The sequence below is a fragment of the Tympanuchus pallidicinctus genome, unplaced genomic scaffold (assembly GCF_026119805.1).
Source record: "Tympanuchus pallidicinctus isolate F22 unplaced genomic scaffold, pur_lepc_1.0 scaffold15, whole genome shotgun sequence".
NCBI classification, from domain to species: Eukaryota; Metazoa; Chordata; class Aves; order Galliformes; family Phasianidae; genus Tympanuchus; species Tympanuchus pallidicinctus.
Window position 1 is genome coordinate 12,594,003 of NW_026294669.1, and position 27,127 is coordinate 12,621,129.

The 27,127-nt window shown below is 38.1% G+C and overlaps 1 protein-coding gene across 2 annotated transcripts in view; it reads left to right on the top strand.

Moving 5' to 3' along the window:
* The window catches only part of CNTNAP5 (contactin associated protein family member 5), a 263,012-nt gene that overhangs the window by 173,466 nt on the left and 62,419 nt on the right, over positions 1-27,127 (top strand). For both annotated transcript variants that reach the window (XM_052675060.1, XM_052675061.1), the window contains one exon: positions 10,024-10,224. In XM_052675060.1, coding sequence (XP_052531020.1) covers positions 10,024-10,224 — 201 coding nt within the window. The remainder of the gene's footprint in view (positions 1-10,023; positions 10,225-27,127) is intronic.

Genomic DNA, 27,127 nt, shown 5'->3' on the forward strand with positions numbered 1-27,127 from the left:
TCAGTTAGCCGGATTTAAGTATTTATTATTACTATTCATATTTTTATTCTTGACACAACCAACAACTCAATTGTGATTGTGTATGTTGAGAAGGAATTGAACAGTCAGACACAGGGTAAAGAGGGAGAAAGAAATAAGAGAAAGGAAATTCTGCAGGGAAAAAAGGAAAAAAGAAAATGTATAGAGCCAATTTTCAGCATGGCAAAAATTTAACAGTATAGTGTCACAGGATATCTGCTGATAGTAGAGTGGATAAATATATTCACTGTCTGGAGAAGTAGCTGAAAAAGCAAAGTGACAAAAGTTATAGGTGACATGCTGTTATTTAAGTTGGTCAAGAATAGGGAAGAATATGTGAGGCACTTCAGAAGGATCTTGTCCTGAAGGCTGTTTATTTCAAGTCAAAGTAAAATACCTTTTTGAAAATAGGCAGTGATCAAGAATAGTAATAAGCCTAATTAAAGTCATAGAAAGACATCTGTATAAAGAGAGGCTAGAAGTAAATAATCCATGGCTATTTAGATTAGAAAGACTCTAAGTGAATGGGCCTCACTTACAGCAGTGATGTTCATTTGCATTTTCTTACAATAGAAATAAAGAGATAATTCAATGACAGTGAAGGACGACTAGATTAAAAAAAAAAAAAGGACAACACCTTATTAACATATTGTTTTCTTCACCTTTTATACCCATTACACCCAGAGCAAAATCACTTTAATAGAGTAATTCAATAGTTGTAATAAACAAAGAATGTTCTACACCATCTATGTGCATATTGAAGGAAGAAAATCAGGCATGTGTACCCAAACCATGAGAACGTGTAGGTAGATGATAGGAGAGGCAACATGAGGGAAGAGTTTTTCCCTGTAATATGATTGCTTGATGATTTGCCCAATCGAATTAATTTTTACTTCCTGCTGAAATGGCTGATAACAATCAATATCAGAAAATGGCTAATGGACCACCTCAACCTCTCATGCTATCATTGTGAGGCTTATTCTTTTTCTCTTGCTTAGAAATCTATTGATGTCTTCATCTCCTCTGGAGTAGTTTTTACCTTTGATCTCTCAAAGATTTGCTTACAATATACTGAGTCATTCTGTTGTCTTATTTTTTTACTGATACTGGTTCACTGTGTGCATACCCTGGGCTATCAAATCAATAATGCTTAGAAATCACTACGAAAAGTTCAGTGCTTAATTTTATCTTGGCCAGATATTTATGCAGTTCTCAAATGACTTTCTCCTTTTCCTCCAGAAGTGCAAACTGAAGAGAGATGAGTCCTAGTCTTAGCCTTTGCTGCTAGTCAAAGGTCTGTTCTTGAAAATACTGTAATGAAAAAAACAAATCATTAATGAAAAAATCTTTTCTGGTTTTACATTCTCCTCTGAAAATGCAATTACTGCTTATTTTCCTGATGCAAGACAAGTAAAGCTTTATCTTCTCTATTACAGACTGTTATATGCAAAATGTGTTTTTATCTCGATCCAGTAAGGAATTGTAAAAATATGCGAAGGAGATTGCAATAGTTGTACTTGTAATACTTTACAAAATTGCTTCTAGCCTTCTATTCTCTATTTGTTTAGCTGACAATAATAAAGATTATATTTTTCTACTTGGTACATATTCTATGGTATTTAAACAGCCAGGGCTGAATTCAGGAAGATAGAAGTTATGTTCATAGTGAAGTGTCTAAATACTTCAGATATCTCAATAGTCTCTCCCTCATTTGATATCCTAGCAGTCATCGATCTCTGATGCTCCCAACATAATTGTAGGACTGGTAGTGTTTCTTCCTCTGGCATTCATCTTTTATTTTGACGCAGAAATCTAGTTCATTAGCTTATATAAGTTATCTATTTTTTCCATATGATATTATTGCCTCTTCTTAATTTATATAGCAGTTACGCTGGTACAGAAGTCAATCTGTCAGCTGAAAGTAGGACTAACATCAGTTAGGCTGAAGCAATAAAAGAGTGGAGCAGGATATCATGCTCATAATTCTGATTATGCTACCTGCAACTATGTGACTGTGGGACAAGAACTATAATGGTGAAGTCCCTTAAATTGTCAAAATGAGCTAGATACAGCTTTTAATATCTCTGTGAAGTTTTCGGGTATGGTTGTTTTTGTTTTTTGTTTTTGATTGGTTGCTTTTTTGTTTGTTTGTATATGAATATACCTTGCAGTTTAATGTCTATATATAAATTGTGATTGACTTTATCACTGGAGAAAACAATGAACAGGAATCCTTTAAAAATTATTTACTACAACTTAGATAGAAGACAGTCCTTAAAAATTTAGTTTATCCCCTCAAACACTGCAGGTTTTTTGACACAATGCATTTCTGACAACTTATACATTTCTGTTCTGAGTTTTCATTAAAAATTTCAAAATATCATAAAATGAAAAACATTTAATGTTATGTCAGAAGTGTTGTGCTGTCACTAGCTGCCTTGCCGTTTTCAGCAAACTCTGTGCTGTGAAACTGCTGTGTTTCTGATGAACTTTGCAGCACGTGTCCCACAGGCTTTCTTCACCCTCATATATGCAGGAGACCACTGTGGAAATTTTATTACAGGTGAACGTAACAGATGTTTTACTCTAACCTTTAACCAAGGCTTACTGCAACTTGATTGATCTCCCATGCTCACAGAAACTGTAAGTAACCTGTGGCTCTCTGAAAATCACTCCAGCTGTCTCACCAGGTTAGGATTCATTTTCCCCCAACACAGTTGCTTTGTGCTGTGTTGGAAACCTTCAGATGTGCTCTCCAGCTCCTGGTGTTGCTGCAGAAGGGAAGTAAGTCACCCGTGGACTCTTCTTCTTCTCTGCTGGATTCATGAAGGTGCTTGAATCTCATAAGGCATCTGAAATACTGCAAGAATCATATGTTCCAGGGGAAGTTCAGGTTGGACATTAGGAAAAATTTCTTCTCAGAAAGATAGTGAGGCACTGGCACAGAGGCGCCCAGAGATGTGATAGAGTCAAAGTCCCTGGAGGTGCTCAAGAACTGTGGAGATATGAGGCATGTGTTTTTAGTATGATGCTGATGAGTTGGCAGTTGGACTGGATGCTCTTAGAGGCTTTTTCTGTTCTGTGATTCTGTGCTGAGGCTCTCAAAAGTCACCTGGCATGAAGCAGCTTGAATCAGAGAGGACTGAGTTGTTGTCGCCATTTCAGTGGACATGAGTGCAGGAGATAAGCATTTGTTTTGCGTTAGGAATTAATTCAGTAGCTCCATCTATTTCTCACTGTTTGTAGATACCATGTACTACAAGAAATATGGAAGTTGGCTGGCAGGGTGATGGTTTAGCATCTCTGGCCTTCGTTATAACGGGGGAATGAGGGTGCAGGGAGTCTTGGATAAGGTAGCTCACTCTCATCTATCAGAGCCAGTGCTATCATGGTTGTTATGCCGTCAGACTTACCTTAAACCTTAAGCTTAGATTGAGCAAGCATCATGCCTGGGGAGTATGGAGTGCAGTCCTTCCCCTCCCTGCTGGGGCTGGGGTGGGGTGGAACTGGGTATTTCATTGCAACACTTGTGCCTTCGTGATGCTGGCAACTGAGAGCTGGGAGGGATTCATAGGATGGACACCCTTCTAGATATGGACATTCCTGGGGAACACACATCTGAAGGTATAGTATTGCCAGCACCATTAGAGAGCAGACTGCAATGAGAGGTGGGGGATGGGAACCACCCCAGAATAGTTTCCATGGAAATGTAGTGCTTGTGCACTGTCTGGAAGTAGCTGAATCATAAACCAGGAGGAGGCTGAAGAGCATGAAACAACCTGCAAAAAGCACATATCCTTGGGTCAGCCAACAGAAAAGAAAATGTGTGAGAGGAGAAAGAAAAAAAAAAATTAAGTGGGTTTCCTAGCAGTCTCAGAAAACACCTTGGAGTTAGTGAATTAAAGCTTTTTGCTTAAAGAAATTATCTTTTATTGTTCTCCAGGGATATAGTAGAGTGTCTGGGTTAAACTGCCACTGCAGCTTTAAACAATGCAGTGTTAAAAGGGAGAGTCTGTCTTTTGTGTAGTTACTCCTGTAATTATAGGTACAGCTTTCAGAACAGTATTTGGTATTCAGTGTAGAGCAGCACAAAACAAATGCATCGTATGAGCTCTCAAAGCAATTTCTCTCTCTCTCATGTAACATTTACCGGATGTTTGGCTTGTTGGCAATTTAATCAGTCTGAACAATCTTGTTTGGTGACAAACCTCCTAAATCACAAAGGAGTGATGCAGTTTGTATGGGTGAAATGTGTTCCACAGAGATATTTCAAGTTGAAAAATAAAAATGAGAATTAGACAATACAGAACTCATTGAAAGCCAGTTTTCCAGCTGTTCTAATTTCCCACAATTTAATTTGTGTGCCATCAAAAGCAACTTGGAGACTTCTAGAAAGATGATAGAACTAAGGTTGAGACTAAGTAGAGGGTCTAAATTGTGCTGAATGCATTGCAGTCCCATGCTGTAAAAACATCTCCTAGGACCAAATACAGGCAGCATAATATCCTTGTAAATTGGACCATTAAATAAAACTGCAAAGTCATAAAGCTGTAGCATTACCCTGAAATTAATATATTGTCACCTTTGAATTATGAAACAATTTAACAAGCATTTAGACAATCTGCTTTTCAAGGCTGTATCTAACTATTCCAGGTTATATAGCAGAAGCTGTGGCTATGCTCTCCTATCGGGTTTTGAATTACTTGCAGCTTGTGTGTGGTTCAGAATCTTACCAAGCTGAGAAACTAATAAAATAAAAAGGTGGAATAATAGAAGGTAAAAATAAACAGTGACCTTTGCTTAGAGAACAACTTTCTTGTTCTCACTGCAAATTCTCAAGTGCAGAGAGAGCTCATTAAGTTGAGTAAACAGGAAAAAAGCATACAACATGGACAGATAGAAAAAGATAATGATAGTCTCTTTGTTGAAATAAAAAGGGAGAGCCTTATCTGCCTAGATTAGCAGTTTCCAAACATTGAATTGGCTATAAGAAGCCAGTGACGCTCAGTTTGGCTTGTGTCTATGTCACTTCCAAAAAATATAATGAAACCATACCCCAAAATAGTAAAGATTTTAAAAGCAAACACAAACAGAGTGAAATAGGAACATTGTTTAGAGACCCACTTGCAAATAACACAGGTGTAATTTTTACAGAGATGTCTCTGCAAAGGTATATGCAAATTGCAAAGTTAATCTGCAGACAGCTGCTGTACTTCTTTCTAACTGAAATGATGCGTGTGCATGTCCAGACTGCAGCTACACTACTTGCCTAGGCCCTGAAGCATGTCTGAAATGCAAGCTCACAGATCACTTTCAGTAAGTTTCAGAGTACACACTGACTGAACTGTAGGAGGAGAATTCATTGCCCTCATTATGAGGCAGACAACTCTATTCTGGGAGCAGTCTTAGCTAAAATTGCAGATGTGAATTTGAGAAAATAGATTGATCTTTTTCCCACAGACCACTGGGTTTCAGGTTGAGAAAATGGTATTAGAATAAAGAACTTGACCTTAATGGTGAGGGTCTTCAGGAGAAAGGTTGCCCTCTGATCTGCAGAAGCCTATGGACGTGGTTTTGCTCTCATCTTGAAATGGTCTGAGAATTTGTTGTGCTCCAGTTCAGCTGTTTTTCCTTCAGTTAGAAGTCTTTTTCATTGACTCTGGGGAGGAAAAAAAAACAACAAAAGGTGCTGAGGTAGCAGAAAATATGTACAGCAAAGGTATGCAGGCAACAGAAAAAAAACTTTTAAGAGTTGGTAGCTTTTGTCATCTCACATATATGCTTGATAGTGACTCTCCTTTAATTAGATCAGTGGGATAAATATTTATATCTTTTGAGGTTTGCTGTTCATTATCTTTACCTCAAAGATGGAGCACAGAAGAAATCTTGGAAGTAAAACACAGATCTGACCTATAAAACTAATGAGCATAATAAATCAGGCATATGTAGATTAGAAAACAACTGAAATGTAACTGTGATTTTTTTCCTTTCTGCTTCTCCTTTTTCTTCTTCCTCTCTGTTCTGATTTACTTGCTAAATCACAATTACATTCAGTACAGACAGAAATTCAATTTGTTTTTCCTTTTCCCCTGCAAACCAGAAGATGGATAATCTGCAGTTAATTTCTCATTTCCACAAAATACTGTGGAGAAAAGCAGCCCTTAAATGTCAAAGTTCAGATCTCAGAGTCACAGATGAGTGCATCAGTGATGATAACAAGACCATTGAAAATTAATCCATAGTTAGGGAGAAGACAAAAGAGAGACCAGTCCATCTTGTCTGTTCAATATGTTTGTCAATAAGTAATTGTCTCTGATAGTATGTTTTCTGATGCTTTGTCCAACCTCATTTCAAACATGTCAATTGATTACATTTCCAATGCTCCTTGGGAAAACTGTTTCATGTTATGATAATTTTTTAGGGTGTTGGTTGGTTGGTTTTTTGGCTTTTCAAGTACCCGCATGGCACCATTCCTGGTGTACAAGTACAAAACCTGGAAAATATTGAAGTGTTAATCACTCTGCAACTCTAATATTAAAGGTCGTTGTATTTCCTAACTAGTAGTGTAGACAGTATTACAAACATTGATTTTATTATATGAGGATTGTTCTGAAAGTAATGCCTCCTATTTTATTATGTTGGCCCATGAAGTCAGAGGTGAATGTTGATGTTAGGGCAGTGGAGGTTGAACCTTCATACCAGCATTCTTTTACATGTTGACTTGTGACAGATGGCCACAGAGGGTCTGTCTGACAAAATGGCATATGATGTGGAAGGGTGTATGAAGCAAAGGTTTGTCACTGAATTCCTCCATGTGAAAAAAATGAATTGATATTCATTGACGTTTGCTGAATGTTTATGGAGACCAAACAGTGGATGTGAGTACAGTGAAGCGGTGGGTGATGCATTTCCACAGTAGTGACAGTAACATGAAAGAAAAGCCACATTCCTGACAACCATGCACAGCTGTCACACAATGAAACGAAAGCATCTCTATGACCTCATCCACACAAATCAGTGGATTGTGACTAGGGAACTGCATAATGCGTACTGACTGCAGTGCGTTGGAAACAATAGTGAAAATGATAGAATATCACAAGGATCACAAAGTTTGTGCCAGGGGAGTCCCACAAATGCTCACACAAGAATGGAAAAGAACACAGTATGCAAGTTTGTCAGAAACTATAGAAGCAATACGAAGCTGAAGGTGACAATTTCCTGGATTATATCATTACTGGTGAAAAGACATGTCACCACTATGAGCTGGAGTTAAAAGGCAGTCTGTGGAGTCGTGCATTTGAATTTCTCACTGAAGAAAAAATTCAAGACACAGTCCTCAGAGGTAAAGTGATGTGCACTCTCTTTTCGGGTGGGAAAGGGATGATCCTTCTGGATTTCCTGGGACCTGGAAAAAACATCAATTCTGACTGCTACATCATGACGTGAGCTGAAGGCTCCAACTTCAGAAATTGCATCAGAGAAGATAGCCTTTCACTTGCACAATAATGTCAGGCCCTATACCAATTTAAAGACCATGGAGCACATTGTCAGTATTGGCTGCACGTACCCACCGCACTTACCATGTAGTCTAGATTTGGTGCCTTCTGACTTTCATCTGTTCATGCCATTGTAAGATGGTCTGCATAGGCAACATTTTCCTAATAATGATACCATCATACAATAATAATAGCAGCTGTGAAACAATGGCTCACCTCTGCCTGTGCTTTTAGGTTTTACAAGCATAACATGCAGGCTCTTGTCCATTGCTGGTGAAAATGCACAGCTAATGGTGGTGACTGTGTTGAAAAATAGGGTTTGGTGGCTGAAAATTTGGTCTGTCAGATGATGTTATTTTGTTCTTTGAAACTGTTGTAGCTTCCGTGGATATAGATAGGGGACATTACTTTCACAGCAGCCTACATAGTTTCTCAAATGTGTGTTAATGATGCTCAATAGAAGAGCTTATGACTGCCCATCTGGAATTTCTAGTGAACAGCTCATTCCCTTCTCTTGTTTTACATCTCACTTAACATCTGACTTATAGTACTGGCAACTTAACATTTGTTGTAATGTATGTTTTTCAGTGAAAGCAAAGGTTTCAACTTTCACCAGCTTCATTGAGAGGAATGCTGGTTCACTCTCAATTACTTGGGAAAAATCCACTCCATTTATGTCAATCCTTAAGAAAACAAATGAAAAATAAACAAAAAGACTTTGGCTGATGAGAATCACTTTTTCAGATATGTAAGATGCGTTATGATTTAATTGACTTATATCGTATTGGAAGCTGTCTATTGTGCAGAGCTGTGTAGTTTTATATTGTGCTACTGCATTGCCTGTGTTACAGGCACTGGGGCAAGATTTAAAAACAGTAGATTTGTAGTATTTCTTATGGTTTTAATCTAACCTTTATGTATTACACATTGCTCAGTACTTTCTTGACTTCCATCTCAAAGGATCCACAATCAGCATCCTGAACTCTGTAAGAATCTCATAATAATAGATCTATGAGGAAACTGCTTCCATCCACCATCGCAGAAATGATGAGAATGCTGTGAGTAGATCTCTAGTTTGCTGAGTATAAATTATCCTTACAGTCTCCAGCGTTCAAGATCAAGTTGTAAATTACTCAGAGAAAAATTTCTTCCAAAGTTGGGCCAGATGCATTTGTATGATTCTCAGATGCTGCTCATTACTTGCCTGTCATCTGAATGACTCTATAATGGCAATTCAATAACTTACGAGTGTCTTTGAAAAGATTGTCCACTTAGGGTTTATATATACGTGTTAGAGTTCTATGGAAGTCATCTGTGAGATGTCTGAAGCTTAAAAAGTATAGATCATCTGTAACACATAACAGTGGCCACAAAGCTGCTAAGCTCATTGTAAAGATAGTGCTGTATGAGAATCCACCCACGTTATTTGGCAGTAAAATCATCTGAATACTTCAGTGCACAGTTTTTAAGAGCGGATTTGCTTCCTTTTATTTTTGCCTTGTGTCTTCCCTGAGTAAACACATTCTTGGGTAAAGAGGGATTTTACTGTGTGTGTATCTTGGTAAGAGCATGTGGAAGACTCAGTCCTGTGAATCCTCGTTTAAAAATTTGCCTTTTATTCTGGGTCAGCTCAGCAGACTGGCCATTCAGGCTTCCCTTTTTATCTTGTCCCTTGCTATCTCATGTGAACCTACTGGGCAATAGCCTCCCTGCTAAGCTAATTGCTTCTAATTGCAATCTTCTTATCACACCAACCTCAATGCTGGTAGTGAGCTGTGCTGTTGCAGCTTGAATTGTGAGTAAACCTAGATTCTGCTTTGTATGACCTGAGAAATACACTGCCTCATCAGTAAATGCAGTGAAAGAAGTGAGGTTGTGGTCCCCAGCATGGGCAAGCATCAAAATTTACACTTATTTACAGATGCTGAGTCATAAATTGTTCTGCATTGCTCAGCTTTCATGCTGAAAAATGTGACAGTTGAGTAAAATGCATTCTCTGCCTTGTAACTGGGCAGTAGGAACACGTTCACAATTGCAGTTTTTTGTCAGTAATTCTGTTTGCGATGACTCTGTGTGAGCTCATCAGCTGCAGTTACTATTTGTTATAACAGTGGTCTGTTCTCTTAGGTAAAGCTATGTTTATAAAAGATGAATGTTACCATCCCGAAACATATTACTAAGTCTTTTCCCAGGACTGAAGCCAGTTGAAATGCATCTAATTTTCTCTGTATGCTGGCAACAGAAGATGCTGAAGATTTTCCATTTTTCCTGTGAAGTTCTAACAATTTTTCTCCAGCACAGCAAGCTGTAGCATTTGCTTGAGCTGGTTCAGGGAGAAACAGCTCTTGGGCTCTATGTTGACCTGCAGGTTTTCATCACGTAGGAACCATTTCAGAGGTGACCTTGTCTGTAATGCAGTAAAATGTTAGATTTGGGTTGGCTTTTGTGCCCTGCTTGTTGCAGATTTTTGGCTGTTAACTTCCTGTTCAATCCCTTTTTCATTTAACAGAAGACAAGATCTGGACTGCAGTGCAGCACAACAACACAGGGCTAACCAGAGTGCAAGGAGCTGGTCCAGAGAAGCCCTACACCATGTCCTTTAACTACAACAGCAGCTCAGAGCAGCTTGAAGCTGTGATAAACAGTGCGGAGTACTGCGAACAGGAGGCAGCCTACCACTGCAAAAAGTCACGTCTCCTCAACACCCCGAGTAAGTGTCATGAGCCCAAGTCTTTCCTTGTTAACTGCTATTGATTATACAGCAGGTGCAGGCTGCACTGCGACTAAGGAGAAAGAAAACTGCCTGGATAGTAGCAATTCAGGCTAAAGTGAAAAGCCTTTGACTTCCTTGGGTCCTGCTGTGTGCTGGCTGTCCTCTGACATCAGATGGACAGAGCTCTGCAGGGGAGTTTCCCAGTGTGTAAGTCCTTGAGTACAAAGGGTCTGAAAGCTTCTGCAATGGAAAACAGCTCTTGGAAAGCACTTACGCTGTGCCGGCTGGTGGCAAATGATTGTTGGTTTTTTGCTTGTTTGTTTGTTTTTGTTTTGTTTTCATTTACAGGTTTGTAGCTGTATTAAAAGGAAAGTGTAAGACTCTAAACTTACGTATTTCTAGTCAGGAAAGTTGTACCAGTCCAATAGTCCTGAATGTGATGTTTAAAATGCTTAAATAGTTCCTGGGGCAAAAATTATTTTTACCTCTTGGTAGAAGGAACCAATTTTTTGCACTGATTTAACATGGTAGCAACTAGAGAGCAGAGAGGGTCTGATCAGTTTGTGTCTTTTTGTGATGGCAAATCACCAGTGGCTACTCAGGGTGGCTATTGTGTGACCTTCTGATGAAGCCTGGAGTTTACATCTGGTAATCCAAAAAAGGAGGAATGTCCTTGAAGGCAGGCTTCTGGATGCTTCCAATTTTTTGTTTGGTTGTTTATAATCTCTGTATGGTCCCAATGATTCTCCATTTATTAGGAACCCTTAAATTTATTAGTAGGCTAGGAGAGATCCCATGGGAAACCTTACGGGAATCTTGTAATGGGAGATCCTATTGTGTTAAAAATACACTGCCTAATGAGATGTAGAAAAAACTTGACTGGTTTCGGTAAAGTTATTATAAATCTGAATATTTATGGATCCAGTAATCTGATGCCTTACGAACAGTTTATTTTCAAAAGCTGCTAGTCATGTCTTTTGTTACCATCAGAATTTACCAGTTGAGAACTGTTTGTATTGCTGATAATTTTTTGAAGAGTGAAATTTTAGCATCAGCACCCAGAGTAGAGCAGAAAGGGGAAATAAAGCACAGACATAGCTGCTCATGAAAACAAGGAAGAATGTTTTGACAATACTTTGTGTCATTGGCTGCTGTTATTCCACGCCACCCATGATGTGTTACAAAGACATAGTCACCACAGAGATTATTTCTGGATTATTTCTTTTTTTTTTAAGACCACAGTGTTACAGCAGGTCTGCATATATTTAATTCTTCTTCTGTCTGATATTTTTTTCATGTGCATGCAGAAAGAAACAATATATGTTGTAGTACTTCTTGTATATAGAACCTCTGTAAAGCAGCTTGCAGACTTGCTAAGACAATTCCTGATAGGCACTTGTCCAGGAATAAAGGTGTGACACCAATACCTTGAGGGAGAGGGTATTAGGATGATATCCTGCATACCAGCTTGCTCTCTTGCAGCTGTTGCAGTGCCACTGGGCTCCTGACAGTTGACCATGCAAGACTCATAACTCTTTAATACATGATAAATCAGAAAAAATTACAATCTTGAGCTCTGCATGTGGCAGACTATCATTTTTCCCCTTTCTCTTTCTTCTTTTTGTACGCTTTTTAATTACGCTTTCAATTTTTCATCGTGAACTTTCTCTGTAGCCTGAGGCTATAAGTTTGACTAGACTTGGAACATGCTCAAAAATAAATTGTCTGAGCTGCTGAAATGATGAGGTTTGGGGAACACTCTTGTTCTTAGCTTAGTGTTACATGTTTTTAAGTAGTAGAAAGGAATATATTTCTCCAAAGCCTTCTGTATTTTTGTTAACTGATATTCATTTTGAGGTGAACGATTGCTGTATTAGAGAAGAACCTAGAGCCTAGTGGTGCGTATCTTGAAGAGTCCTAAGATTTAAAAATTTCCACTACTAAGCTTATAGGTGTGTGTGTATTCAGGGCATTTTTCTGGGCACACTGTGGAAGACTCCCACCTGTTTATGCCCAGTAGTAATTGATCGCTAAAATTGATTAGTACAAAAATCAGAACTCCTGGGGTTTGCTTGTTGATTTGGCCCAGGTTTCTGAATACCTGAAGCATTTTGTTCTGCAACAGTAATGCTTAATTTTGATTAACAGACAACATTTATATATTCCTTCAAAAGTCAGTATATAACTGCATGTGGTGATGAGAACGTTGCATTCATGGGCCAGTAGGGAACATTATGTCACCTAATCCATCTTGATGAATATCATCATTCGTTAATAGTTCTGGACCAAGCCCAGCAGTGTGTATTTGATGGAAAGACATCTTCCAAAAGTGTATCTGATCTTGACAGATGTACAGAGTTCCCCCGCCATCAAGGGATCTAATTCATTTCTGTGCTTCATCTACTATAGAATTTTGTTCTTATTTCTTTTTCTTTTTTTTGTCCTAGGAGATAGAATATATGATTAAGATATCTCAGCTGGTAGCAACAAAACCCCAAATCCTTGCCTTCAGGATCTAAACACTATCATGCTTCATAGAGAAACAATAAAGAGATTTCTCTTTTCTTTTTCTTCCTTGACTTCACTTTGCAAGGAAGATTTGTGCTGTTACATAGTAACTTTGACTTTCATAGCTTTGACATGGCAGGAAAGAAAGACAAAAATTAATGTGCCCAGGCAAAGGGACAAGTACTCTGGGCAGCCTTTGAGAGAAACCAAGGGAGGTTTCTGGCTTGCGTAAGATTGTTTGAGTTTATATCAGGGAATTTGTCTTTTTGTTCTTTTTCCTACCTCTTGCCTTGAAGGCATAGGCACCTCCTCAGTGGGTGTAATTCAGCGTAGTCTCCCCATTGAGTTACTTGGATTTACATCTGCAATGTGTCAGACAGGCAATCTGGCAGTTGGCAAAGGAGTTTACTCATCTCCACCTCCTGCTGTCTGAAAAAGGCTTATCAGTTCTCACTGTCATACTACAGCTTAGCTGCAAACATGTCTTTGAAAACTGAAATTAAATTCCTTTGAACTGTGTTTTTGAGCATCTCTGCTATCAGCTAGATTTTCAGGAGGTTTTTGAATGTCAGAATAGATGTCTGTTCATCAAAGCTGGCTTTCACAATGCTGCCAAATGAAACTTCCAATTTATGACCAGTAATTGTAATTCTCTTGTGACTTCTCCATTCCTGTTGGAGAGACACCCACATAACAAGAGCAAGTATGACAGTTGGCATTAATTAGAAAAGTTATCCACAGGAGACTGGAGATTTTACCACTGCCTCATCCTTTGAAGCACATACTGTCTGCTGAGGAGCAGATGAGCTAGTAGGAGAAGAAGGGGTGTGGGCAGGAAGCTTGGGTACTTCTGTATGTGCTGTCTGTATGCTTGGAATTTGAAGACAGATTTAGGTCATAGGGGTCTGATTTCCTTTCCTTGAGGAGCGTGTCAGGTAAGAACTTAGGACAGGAGTACATGAACAATAATAGGTATGTGTGAGCACTTTTAATTACACTGTTAGCAGACAAGATTTTTGAAGGTATGAAAACAGTTCATTAATCAACTAACATTAATTAGCTGAGCTATGACTCAATTTGCTCAGGTTTCTAGAAGCAGTGCATTCTTAGGAGTAACCTCAAAGGCTTAACGTTTGCAAAGAAACTTCACATCCACCATATCAAGGATTTAACACAGTGATAGCTGTGTCAGTGGCAGGATACTTGGTTCACAATACATATACGTGGCTGACAGTCTGTCAAATTTGTAGCATATTTATGTAGGCAGAAACTGAGAAAAGATCAGTCTTAGAGCAAAATCAAAGAAATAGGAATGTCCTTTTTTTTTCTTTTGCCTTCCTCCTTTTATTTTTTCTTGTCTCTTTCCAGTATAATCCCACACTACGTTGCTTTAAGTTTGGATTTCAAATGTCTATTCTAAAATACACGTCTTTTCTGAACCTTTTCCCTGTCTCAGCACTGAGGTGTACCATATGTTGTTTCCAGCTCTGTGACCCTATCGTGACAGACATAGCTGTTCTTCCCTACCTCTGTCCTTTTGTGTTTTGTACCCCTCTTACCAGAGGAAAACACAGTTGCAAGAAGTGTGTCCTACTCTGAATTTAGACTTGATTCTCATTGTTGAGACAAATTGGTCGTATCTCCGTAGCCCTTAGCAAGCAGTAATTTACCCTTGGGTTTTTGCTCGTTACTACTTTGTGCCATCCAAATCTGTTATTCCATGGTTCCAGACACTTGAAGTTGTTACTGTGTTACCAGGAGAAGATTTGCCTTTGTCTATAACAGGGCAGTCTGCCCTGAAGAAGTGGATCGTATTAAAGAGAGTGTTGGGCAAGCGGCAGCTCTAGATTGCATGATGTAGTGATTCCAGGCTAACTTGGATCCTCTTCTTGAGAGTAATTGGCTTGGCATCTGTGTTTCCACCAGTGCACTTTGTCTCTCCCCTCCAGTGTAGCAGTTCAGACAAACTGCTGTATTTAGAGACTTTGAACAAAGTTTGCCATAGTAATTTAATATGGGTGTTTGTCAGCTCTCTTTCTCACAGAGACCGATTTAGAGGCCATTTTGAAAGATGCTATATTGTTAGCAGTATGCAGGTGGTCTAACAAAAATGAAAAACATACTGCATGGACAAAGTAACTTGACATTTAGTACTCGTGCACCTGTGAGTAATGGAATATCATTATCCCAATTTCTGACCTTGTACCTCCCACACACAGTCCCTCCTGAGTGACAATAGACAAATATTGCTATATCTGCTAAGGAAAGAATACCAGCTGCTTGGATTACTTCTGCTCTAGTCCCATTGGTGTTCTCTGAGACTGCAATGCAGCAAAGAGGCCAAGCAATGAGAAAGACATGGACAAGAAATCTTTGCAGGGATACACTGGGTGACTTCTGATTCAGTGGAAGGAAAATGCACTCTTGTCTTGAATCTAGCTGCAGAAGACAGCCTAATGCTTCCTGATGTGTTTCTGGAATGACACCAGAAGGGCACAAGTCTCTTCACCATTATCTGTGTTTGCCTTAGGCATGCTACGTCAGGTGAATTTAAAAAATGCTTATTGAGGGGATGTCTGATAGAAAGGTGGAGGAGCTTGTATGGTTAAATGCTATTTATTTATGTGGAATGTGTCCTTCATATTTCTGCTATACTTCTGCTGCTACTGAATATTTCTGTTGCAAATCTCCCCTCATTTTACTCTGCAGTAAAAATAAGATTTTAGAAATTGATAGTCTTATGAGATACACAAGTACACCAGAACCAAACATGTTCTAGTGATACTTGAGATTTGATGGACGCAGTCATGTAAGTTTTTTGCACACAAATTTTGAAGAAAGAAAGAAATACACAATTTTTTCAGACTATTCTAGGCAGCATTCCCTAATCATGAGCAGTGATAGTCTTTTTTAATTTGCAGAACTCTGCATATTGTTAACAATAAATACTGGTAATTATAAAAGCAGCTAATCTATTGTTCATTATAACACCTCATTAGCTATGACAGCAACCTCTCCACCATTCAAAACAGAAAGCAGTACTGCTCAGACTGTGCAGAAAAGTGCACTTTTTTCCTTATTAGAGCCACAGCAGGGAGTATGTTCTCATCACACTTGTATTTGTCTGCTTCATTCACCTGTCCTACTTTGAGCATCCTGGGCTCCATTTGACTGAAAGATTCTTACTGACATTAAACTAATTTCCCCTTCAAATTTGGCCTTAGGTGTGTGTGTTTGTGTGAGATGTTTCCAATTCTGGAGCATGGAAAATGTAAATTATAGCGGTGGAAGTGTTCACAGCTGCCTTGATGCCATATGAGTAAAGAAATAATTTACATTTCTATTCATGTTATCTTTAAGGATAGCAAAGCATCTCGTGTTGTAATCTCTGTTTTGTGGGTGTTTGGGGTTTATTTGACTTCAATTCTATATCTGGAGGAGAAAAGTATGTTCAAAGCAAGGTACTAAATGAAAGTCAGGTGGAACTGACTGAACAAGTGAGAGGGACAGAACCAATAGTTGCATAATTTAATTATATAATGTTACTAGGAGAATGGAAAGTGTTAGCATAATAAAAAAGGAATCATGTTCTTTGTCTGACTCAGATCCACTGCCTGTGAATTTTAAGTACAGGAATTCCATCCTTTTTACTGTGTGAGGATAGCCTATTGGAAATGTGTTGTTTGTTGTTTTTTTTTAAAGTATGAAGGCAGAGACAGAGGAAAAGAAACAATGAGAATCAGCTGAATGCTGTGCTTTCAGATTACTTGGTGGTTTTTGTTCTAACAGCAAGAGAAAAAGAGTCTTCCCTAGGAGTATATATAGCTCAGTGTTTTGCTTTTGTGAACCACCATATTTTTATGCAGGGTAGCATAAAAATAGTCCTTCAAAGTGTCAGTTTCTTTCTTGAAAAAAAAAACCAAACCCACAATCCCTTTACTCTAAAAAAAAAAAAAATCTTTGAGGGTAAGGAAGCATGCAAGGAACACACATATTCAGACCTTTAAGGAAAAATTGCATTCCCAAGAAGCTACTGAAAGCAATCAAGAATTGCTTACCTCCCTCCAAACCAGACTGATGTGTGTGCTGGGGATGGATCAGACTTGATAAGTAGCTATAAGATGTGTTGGGTTAAAAGAAAGAAAACAGCCCTTTTCAAATTTTCCTTAGAGTAGCTTTTTAATGTCTGCTGGGCTAGAAAGATGGAGAACAAAACAAAAAACCTTTCGAGCCTGAATGTGTACTGAGCTGCTGTGACAGGAGGAAGACTCAGACTTTAATGGGGACTGATTTAGGCAAGGAGTGTGTTTCTTCTTGAGCTGTCCGGGTCTTAAAGCCAACATCAAGAGCCTTCTTCCTTTGTTATCAAGAAGAGAATTCAAAAGTCCCAGAAGAAAACTTTCTTTTTTTTTTTAACATTAGCATTTTTAAAGGTCAACCAATTAATCTATATGCAGTCCTCCACTAAAAGTAGTTTTCTTACCTCGTTTAACAGAGAGGAAAAATGAGGCATGAGTCTTCTGCTGGTGATGGCTTCTACTGAAATCAGTTTAAGCAATTAAATCTATTTGAAATTAGCAATTCAAAACAAACGGCAAAGTTTGTCCAAGAATTAAAAAGAACCATAAAAAGAGTGATTCCTGCCAAATCTGCAACTCTGAAGTCTGCACGTGAAATGTAAAATCTAGACACCTCCTGTGCCTTTTCCTTGTGCTGTTAGGGCAGAATAAGCACACTGCCCTTGAGTGGTACATTTGTTTTTTGTGGACGGTAATTGGGTGTATGGTGTATTCTGCTGGGTAAGGAGAGAAAGCTGTGATTCTGTAGCTTAGCCCTTGGAATAGTTTCTAGTATCTGTCAAGATTCCAAATTTCTTTTTTTTTTTTTTTTTTTTTCCTAGACAGAATTTATGTTTTGTTTTGCTGCAGTGGTTGGTTCTAAAGGGAGAGGTGTGAGTAACTTTCTTTAGACTCTTGGATGCCATGCAGACAGGCCTGTCTTTCTTTTTCAAAGATGTTTTGAGAAAAAGTAAGCTGACCTGAGAATGTGTGCAACACATTGAGAAACAGTTGGCTTTACAACTATGGCTTCTCTAGAAAATCAGGTAAAGATTCATATCTATAGCCCATTAGCATTAACAGGGTTAGAGCATACTATATTGATCCTTCTGTCCCTAAATGTTCTAGAGCTGGTAGAAAATTTGGGCTAAAATGAAATGCACTTATTTTTTATCATACCAGAGATACAGATGCCTATCTCCTCCACAACATAAGAACTTTAACAAATACACATTCTAAACTTAATTAACCCATCAGTTTTTCATACATTTTAGTCCACATGCTACTAGCAATAGCTGTGCTAGGTTTCTTTCAGACTGTTTCCAATCTGCTTCATGTCCTTTATCTGACGTGTTTAATTCCATGTCTCCCATTCCCTATGTCTTTGGTCTGCCTAAAAAGTTTAAAATGACAGGGCTAGTTTACAGCATCTAGTGATTCCAATCCATTATCATTAATAGTGCATGAAAAGTGCTCCCAGTAGCTTAGTCTGCATTCAGTAGCCCTTTTTTATTCTTTTATTGTTATTGTTCAGACTGTGTCATTCAGTGTTATCAAAATGTTGGTGGGAAAGAAAACATTATAATGGTTCCTGCCTGTCCTCCTCCTTAGTTTTCTGTAACTGAACCTAATTCAAGCCTTACAGGTGTGTTTTACTTATGAATTGTAAGCGTATGGAGGAAAGTTTTCAAAAATGAAGGGAGGTTTGAAAGAAAACTGAAGAAAAAGTGACATCAGTTAGGTTAGTAGGTTTATTTTAGATATGTACCTTTATTTTACCTGCTGTTTCAAATGGTCAGAATAATCTTGTAAAATTATCTCTTGCTTATACATACTGAGTACTCTCTTTTTCAGAAAGTATGTGTTTGCATATTTGTATAGATACGTGCAGATAGGTTAGGAGAGAAAGAAGAATGGTGATTAACTGTAATTTACTTCTTTGTGAATGATCTACTGTCAGAGTTGGAAGGAGATGAGATAGTTTGGTTACTCTTTCATCCATTGAACTGAAGGCTTTCTCTACATAGCATTTCCTTACTTTCCATTGTTACTGTGATTTCAAGCTCTGATGCAAGCAACTACTTTGATGTGTAGGAAAAGTTTAGGGGCTGGCCTCCACAGAAAGATGTTTGTAAATTAATGCTAACATTACAGCAAAGGGTGGGATTCTAGGGCAAATTGATGTCTCTTAAAGTAGGTTCTGGTTCAGCTCTGTTGGGCCTTTTCTCTGGTTCTGGATAGGTAGTTTCGCTGTCCTGCTTTGCCATTTTAACAGCTATCACTGAACTGAGATGGTTCTCTTGGCACTGGTATTTCTCAAGGCTTTATTGTAGACTTTGGTTCCTGGAACATCTGTCTTTAAAGCACAGTCCTCTTTCTAGCTCACTTCCCTCACAGTGCACGTTTATGCTCAGGATTCAGACAGAGAGGTTCAGTGTTGTATTTTTGTTTACTGCTTCTGTGATTCAAGCTATGGCCACCAGTCAATCCTCAGAACATTAGAAGTACCTGCTTAATAGAGGTAGAATTTTATTGAGTGAATCATTACATCCTATTATTGTTGAAGTAATCACCTTACGTACAGCCAATGCCTCCAGAGGGAGGTATGTTCTTTCCAAAATGCTGCCATTCTGCTTCTGTACAAAGCACCAGAATCTCTCTGACCATATTGTACTACAGGTTGCCATGTTTTCAAAGAGTGAAATTTATGTGCCATGAAGTATTCCATTGCCAAAATTAATAGGTAAATGAACAAAGTGAAACAGACCATTAGACCCACTGTAATATTGTAGTTGCTGGATTGTGGCACAAAAACAGAAACTAATGGGTAAATATAATCATATTATAGTGACAAGAGCTATCTATGCATAGTACACAACTATGATTCTACAATTGAAGGCAGTCAACCATTATGAAATATGATTTAGTAGACAGACCAATTGCAGGTAATCTTGCTTAGAACAATACTATCGTTGGTCAGTTTGTTTTAGCCGATGGAAAATGATAAATGGCAGCTATTTCTTTTCTAGCTTTTCAGAATTTCATTTCAATTTTGCTGTGATAATTTTCATAATCCTTTACTTTTTTATATTATCCTGGACTACAGCACTTGAATTTTTGTTTGCAAAAATGTTCCTGAGGCACGAAAAGTTTGTTCCTGAATATTCATGAAAATAAGAATTTAGCCAGAGGTCTTCAGTGTAAATGTTCACTCTACCACCCTGAAATCTTTCTGATGCCCTTTTCTATTTCTGCTTTAAAATAATGCTTCATGATTTTAAGTGAATACTCAACATCTAATCAAGGTAAGCATTTCATAAGCTGAACTATGTTTGTATAATAAGATTAAAAATCTCTGAATAGCTAACATAATTATAGATTCTTTTAATGACCAGCTTGAGAGAGGCTGCAATATTGAATAATTCAGAGGAAAGGATACAAAAGTATGCAGGTTTATTTCCATTGGACTTATTATACTGAATAGGCCAATAAGATGGTGAGTTAACTCCTTAGTTACTGCATCTTTCATGAAGTTTCACTCTAGTATGAAATAAATGAATAACTGCAAAAACACTAAAATTCAGATACATAGAGAAAAGAATATGTCAATCCAGAGCTTGTTGTTAATGCAAATTGATGGTCAGAAACTAAACACTGATGGATTGAAAAAGCCAATGTTGTGTTCTTGTATGGGAATAGACAGGTGTATCTTGCACAATTTAAATGAGCACCTCTAAGTCTGTTTATTGGAGTCATCCAATGTAACTTAAAACACCTTTTTGGGCCATCTCTGAGAGCCAGGAAAGAGAACGAAGTTTTTTCAGATTATGGCACTCAAGAATTTACAAGTCACATAAATAGATTTAATGCTGCTTTATTCTGCTCAAGTATATCCAAATATTTTAAAAGCAGGAGAGAGTTGAGTTGCACTCCATAGATATGTGGAAATGATCATTTGCTTCAAATTATTTTCACTGATGAATAACTTTTGAAGAAATATATAGTCATAGTAACGTGTTGTAGGTTCAAGGAGAAGTCTAAAATAAGGCACATAACTAGCCTGTGCTAGAGCCAGCACTGCTCATTTCATCTTCGATGGCAGACCACCCATGGATTTTTCTATACAGCAAAATTAAACTCTGCAGAAATACCTGAGATAATTTAGAGGGATATCTAAATATGTGTTTTAGCATACTTTTCATACCTGTTTTCACTGAACAGTACATTAATTTGTATTGCTAATGCCATATGGTTTGTTACTTGGATCCATTTTTTTTTTTTTCCACTGGATTTTATTGAATGGACACACTTTTTTTAGAAACAAAGAATGATTTGGGTTGGAAGAAACCTTTATATATCATCTAGTCCAACTCCTGTGCAGTGAACAGGGACGCCTACAGCTCAGTCAGTTTACTCAGGAACTGGTCCAGCCTTACCATGAATGTCTCCAAGAATCTCACAGAATCACAGAATGGCCTGATTTGGAAGGGACCTCAAAGATCATGAATGTCCAACCTCCCTCGCCACAGGCAGGGCCACCAACCTCCACTTTTAATACTAAACCAGGATGCCTGGAGTCCCATCCAAGCTGGCCTTGAAGGACCTCGAAGGACAAGTTATCATCCACACCTCTGGGGAATCTGTTCCAGTGCCTCATCACCCTTATTGTAAAAAACTTTTTCCTTATATCCAATCTAAATCTCCCTCTTTTAGTTTGAAACCACTTCCCCATCCTTTCACAACAGAGCTGCTATGACTCTGTCCCCTTCCTTCTTGCAGCCCCCCTTTAGATACTGAAAGGCCGCTTTCAGGTCTCCCCTGAGCTTTCTCTTCTCCAGGCTGAACAGCCACAGCTTTCTCAGATTGTCCTCATAAGAGAGGTGTTCCATCCCTTTGATGATTTATGTGGCCCTTCTGTGGATGCACTCCAATAGGTCCATATCTTCCCTGTGCTGAGGACTCCACATCTGGATGCAGTACTCTAGATGAGGTCTCACCAACACAGAGCAGAGGGCCAGGAGCACATCTGTGACTCCTGGCCATGCTGCTTTTGATGCACAGTTTTTTATGTTTTTCTTTTTATGTCGAGAGGGCACAATTCTGGTTCATGTCCAACTTGCCATCCACCAATACTTCCAAGTCCTTCTTGAATCAATCCTTTTATCCTCAGCTTGAATTGATAGTGGAGTTTGCCAGGACCCAGTGGCATGACCTTGCTGATTTGTTGAACCATAAGAGATTCTCCTGGGTCCACTGTTCAGCCTGTCTAGATCTCTCTGGATAGTATCCGATCCCTCAGACACATTGTTTGCACCACACAACTTGGTGTCATCCATAAACTTGCTGAGGATGCACTTGATCTTACAGTCTGTGTCACTGATGAAGGAAAAGCAGTTGCCAGTGAAGACTGAGGCAAAAAGTTGTTGAATACTTTTTATTGCTTTCATTCTCAAAAATGAAGGACAGCCAACAGAACTTGTGAATACAGATGTAGATCTTGAAACTTTAGTCCTCAAAGTCCTGCTTCCATTTATCAAATAACTATTGTTGCAGCACACTGCTTAATGTGAGCCATTGCTATGATGAGTGAAACCTATGACAAAACAATAAAATCTTGAATGCTCTAAATGCAGAATTAGGTGGCTAGTTGAGTGATAATATATTGCCTAACCTAATGAGAAGACATTACCTTTAAATAATGGACCACATCATAGATTTAATTATCCCAAGGCAAGGTAGTAGGTGCTTCATGCAGACAAGGTCAATTACCTTATCCAGAAGAGCCTGTTTGAAGTGTATTATGAATAATTCACAGACTTAGAAATTAGCTTTGAAAAAGTGTCCCAACTATAATGTGGTGAAAGCATTCAATTTCTTTCTTAACGTATTTAAGATAACACCCAAAGGACAATTATGGCTGCTTAACCATAAGACTACTCAAGTGACAAGAAATGACAATTGTATGGTCAAATTCATGTTCATGCATTTTGCAGAGCGAAATATTGTCATCGTAGCATATTCATATGAGGTCACAAAAAGCTGATTTCAAACATCATCTTGGTAGCTTTAAATGCCAAATGAAATTTAATCCAATATGGATACCTTTATTAATCTTTCTCAGTAGAGAAAATCAGTTGTCGCTGTACTAGCTTTGGCTAATAAGGGTTTTTACTTCTTTGGCTTTCTACTCTTAAAACAAAGGTTCACAGAAATTGACTAACTTTTATAGTTTTGTAGTGTCTGCTAAACCTGAAAGTGGAACCAAAACATTTCATTTTCCATCTTTAATTGGAAGACCAGTCTTCTGCTGTGAGAGCTAAATCACGCTGTTTCAAGGAAAGTATTGTTGCCGTCTAAGACTATTTAGCATTAGAGTTAAAATGTGACACTAGCTATGGTAACAAAATACATACTCACTTGACATATGGTGACCTTATGTGTGAATTAGAAATGCAATAAACCTGAAAGTCTGGGGAATAACGTGCTCTCTCAGCATATTTTGATTCCACAGGCAAAACAATAACCTTAGCTTTCTCTCTTTGACTTTGCAATAAGTGATAATGGCCAGGGGAAATCCCTTGGGGGCTGCAGAATTCTAAGATGCCTGGCAAGAAGATGGCTAATTTGTCAGGTACCTCAGTTTAAGTGTCTAAATGTAATCATGACATTTCATGGCCTTTGAGTTTACTTGTTTTATTTGCTTGAAAGGGAAAGTTCAGCAGAATTTTAGAGGGTGCTACAGAATTGCGTATCTAATGAGGCATACAGCCAGCCTAATCCTGTTTCCATTCAAGTCAATGTCAAGAATCCCATTTAGTTCAGCAGGCACTGGCCCAGGATTCCTAGCACTTTCAAAAGGTAATAAGCTACTAAAATAAGTGATGAAGTCGAAACAACCAAAAAGAGACAGGAAAGAAAATTTGCATTAATGCAGAAATAGTGGAAAACAGAAAGCATGGGAGCTGTGATTTTGGTATACTCACTCATCTATCCTCTGTTTTGAACCTATTCACAAAAAAAAAAAAAAAAAAAAAAAAAAAAAAGCCTCCTTTACGCTGTCACAGGCCTCCACCCCAGTGGTTTCTGATAAGACAGGAAGACTTGATGAAGATGAGTTTGAGTTTAAGAGTCTTGCTAGGTGATGTACTTATCCACATGCATTAATCTGAGCAGATGTTTACATAGTAGTGTTAAGTAAACCAGCTGTTTGGGAGTCATCTATGTATTTTATTTAGAAGTAAAGCTGTATGTTTAAATGCTTAAAAACCTTTAGTCACAACGCAGAGAAGAAAAGAAACCCAATTTTAGATGAATAAACCTCATCCTGTATTTGGGGATTGTTACCTTTACATGCATCAGCTTTCTATATATCTGAATTTACAGTGCAGTAGAGCTGTATCTTCCCTGAATCTCAGGGCATCTACTTTTTGTCTTGAACAGTTGCACGTGAGTGGAGTGGAAGAAAACAAAGAGCACAGAACCAAATGCTGAGTTGAGGGGGGGGAAATAATCACACATCACTTTTCATTACGAGAGGTTGTATATTGCTAATTATTTTTGCATGTCTGTCTAATAATAAGGCATGCATCAGGGTAATGTTCATCTTTGTGTTTGTTCTACTTTTCAGATTCAAGAAAAAGTGTAATCTTTAGGACTGTGTTACAGCCATAAGCATGTAACTTTTTTTTTTTAATTCCTTAATGTCAAAGAAACTGAAAAAGCTTCTTATGTGAAGGCGTGCATAGGTACAGAGAGAAGAATTTGGAGACAGAAGCTCTTGCATGTTTTTCAGAGTAGCTTGCCTTTCACAGACTCCCTCTATGTTCAGTGGGACTAGCTGTAAAATCTGAAACTTTGCTATGATTTTGGTACTACTGGTTTGTACTCGTTTTGAGTAAGGCACATTTACTTAAGGAGAATTACTGTTGGAAGGAAAAATGATGGTGTATGTGGTGATCTTGTGGGATTCTGTTTCTGTTTCTGGTTGTGATCCAGCTTTCAAGATTCACCTTTAATCATCAGCAATTAAAGACCTGTGGTAGAAAGAAGTGTTGTGCGTGTAAAGGTCTTGATTCTTATTTCATTAAGTTTGTAGGCTGGCTGAATTGTTCTGATGATGATTCTTTCATTACTCATAGAGAGGACACCTAGAGGTAGCCATCTTAGTTGTGGTGAAAATGAGAGGAAGTAAACATGAAAATAATTACTGTGGAAAATTAGGACTGTAAACCCGTAGAGTGTATATTCCATGAGAAGAAGAAAAAAAAAAAAGAAAAAAAGAAAAAGTATTTTATTCACTTACTGCAGCCTATAGTGCTGTGGCAGCTAGAGTCCTTGAAGTTGGGGGCTCTGCTCCAGTAGTGCCAAGAAATCAATAGATGAGGCCAGGTCATCTTCAGCTGTACTGGGGTAAGATGCGTGGAACTTTCACTGAGAACAGAGAGTGTGATGTCTGAAAACTTTCAAGCTTTGTGGCTTGATGCATAGTTATTTTTGTTTTGTAACCTCTGCCCATTCCAGTATTCACTACAGTGGTGAAGCTACAGCCAAGTTCTTCCTTCTGCTTCAGGAGCAGAAAATTGCCTCTTGAGCTGAATATTATTCCGCGTTAGTGAGTCTAGATCTACAGAGTAGTTCATACTCTATCCGGTGAAGAAATATAAATACGCACTTGTATATATATTCCTCAGTTTGCTGCAGTTGTACAGAGATATATACAGGTGCCTGAGAGCAATTAAAAAGCAAAAACTAAGTAGAAGATCTATTTTAACGATGTAAACTCATTTTAACAGGGTGAATGAAAAAAGAGCTGCAAATTGATTAAGCTGCTCCACAGAGAAGACAGATTGTTGTCATTCTGACCTTTAAAGCTGTTCAGGATCTAACAATAGGAGGATCTTCTGAGTACAGTGTTCTCTAATTTTTTTCATTTATATTCTCTTGTTTTTCTCCTTACATGCTGGCTTGGAGCCAGTTCATTTCATGGTTTTGCATATGTTCTGCTACAGGCGTATTTTTCCAAAGTGCCCAATTTCACTGCACTGCAACCTACCTTAGGATGATAAATGATTCCCCTACTGCTCCAACCAACAGAAGTGTAATTGCAGGCTGAGAAGGGAACAGCTGAACCAATGCCATGCTATTAGTTGGAGTATATCCTTAAGTTGAAACTGACTGCATTTGTTTATTGCAGTTGAATTTCCAGTTCCTCCTCTTAAGGCATTAACTACTGACGTTAATTGTAACATTGAGAAAAGCAGAATTGCTTAGCAGTTGAAAGCAATGTCAAATCAACAGTTATTTATTTACCATTTCTCTGCAATGTAACACATCAGACTATAAAGAAGTTTAACGAGTTGCAGTAGTACTTCTGGCCTTTCAGAGATACCGGAAAGCTGTACGAGTGGTTTTGATAGTGCTTGTAGCTGAGCATTCTCCTCTGTGGTGCTGGGCATCTAGATGAATGCAGTTAGGATCATAGAAAGTGCAGCTGAGTGTTGTCTTTTTCTGATTAATGTGTTTCGGGGGCACTAAGTAAACATAAAGTAAAGTTCACTTGGCTCTCAAAGAGTTCAGAAGAGTAGGAGAAGAGGGGCTGAATCTGGTTTTCACTCTGCTTGCTGGCCCCCAGTTAGTATAAGACTTGGAATTATGCCTGGAATATTCTCTAAACACTGGGTATTTGTCTCTTCCCTCTTTTTTTTTAACGTTGTTCATCTTCTAGAGTACAGCATATTTTGTGTTCTTATATTTTAAACAGTCTAGTATAAATCTAAACACATAGCTATGTTGCGCTTTTTTTTTTTTTTTTTTTTTTTTTTTTTTTTTTTTTTTTTTTTTTGACTCTGACCATTATATAAAGCTTTATGGAGAACAATACCAGATTTCTCCAATCAAATATACACACTTGCCCAATTAATGTTACAGGTAATTTCAATTGTTCACATCTAATTTTCCAAACGGCTCTTTCCAAAACAGAAGCACTATACCACTAATGATTCTGATCGCTATTATCAGTTTTGAGAAAATCCCCTCATTTATTCAAGTAGGGATTTCAGCTTCAAAGTGATTAACAAAATGTTATTACCTCTTCTAATTCATGTTCTAATAGGAACATTTTTAAAAAATTTTCATTCCTGTTCAAAATTTTAGCATATTTACCAATGACGATTTGTGATTTCTTTAAGATTAATCTAAGTCTTGGAAGTCAGTACTTATTATCAGTCACATACAGGAACCAGTTCATGGTTACACTTCAAAAAGACACTGTGGAAATGACACTGTCTCAATGACTTTCTGATCAAATTCACTATGTGTAAGTAGATGTTATTCTC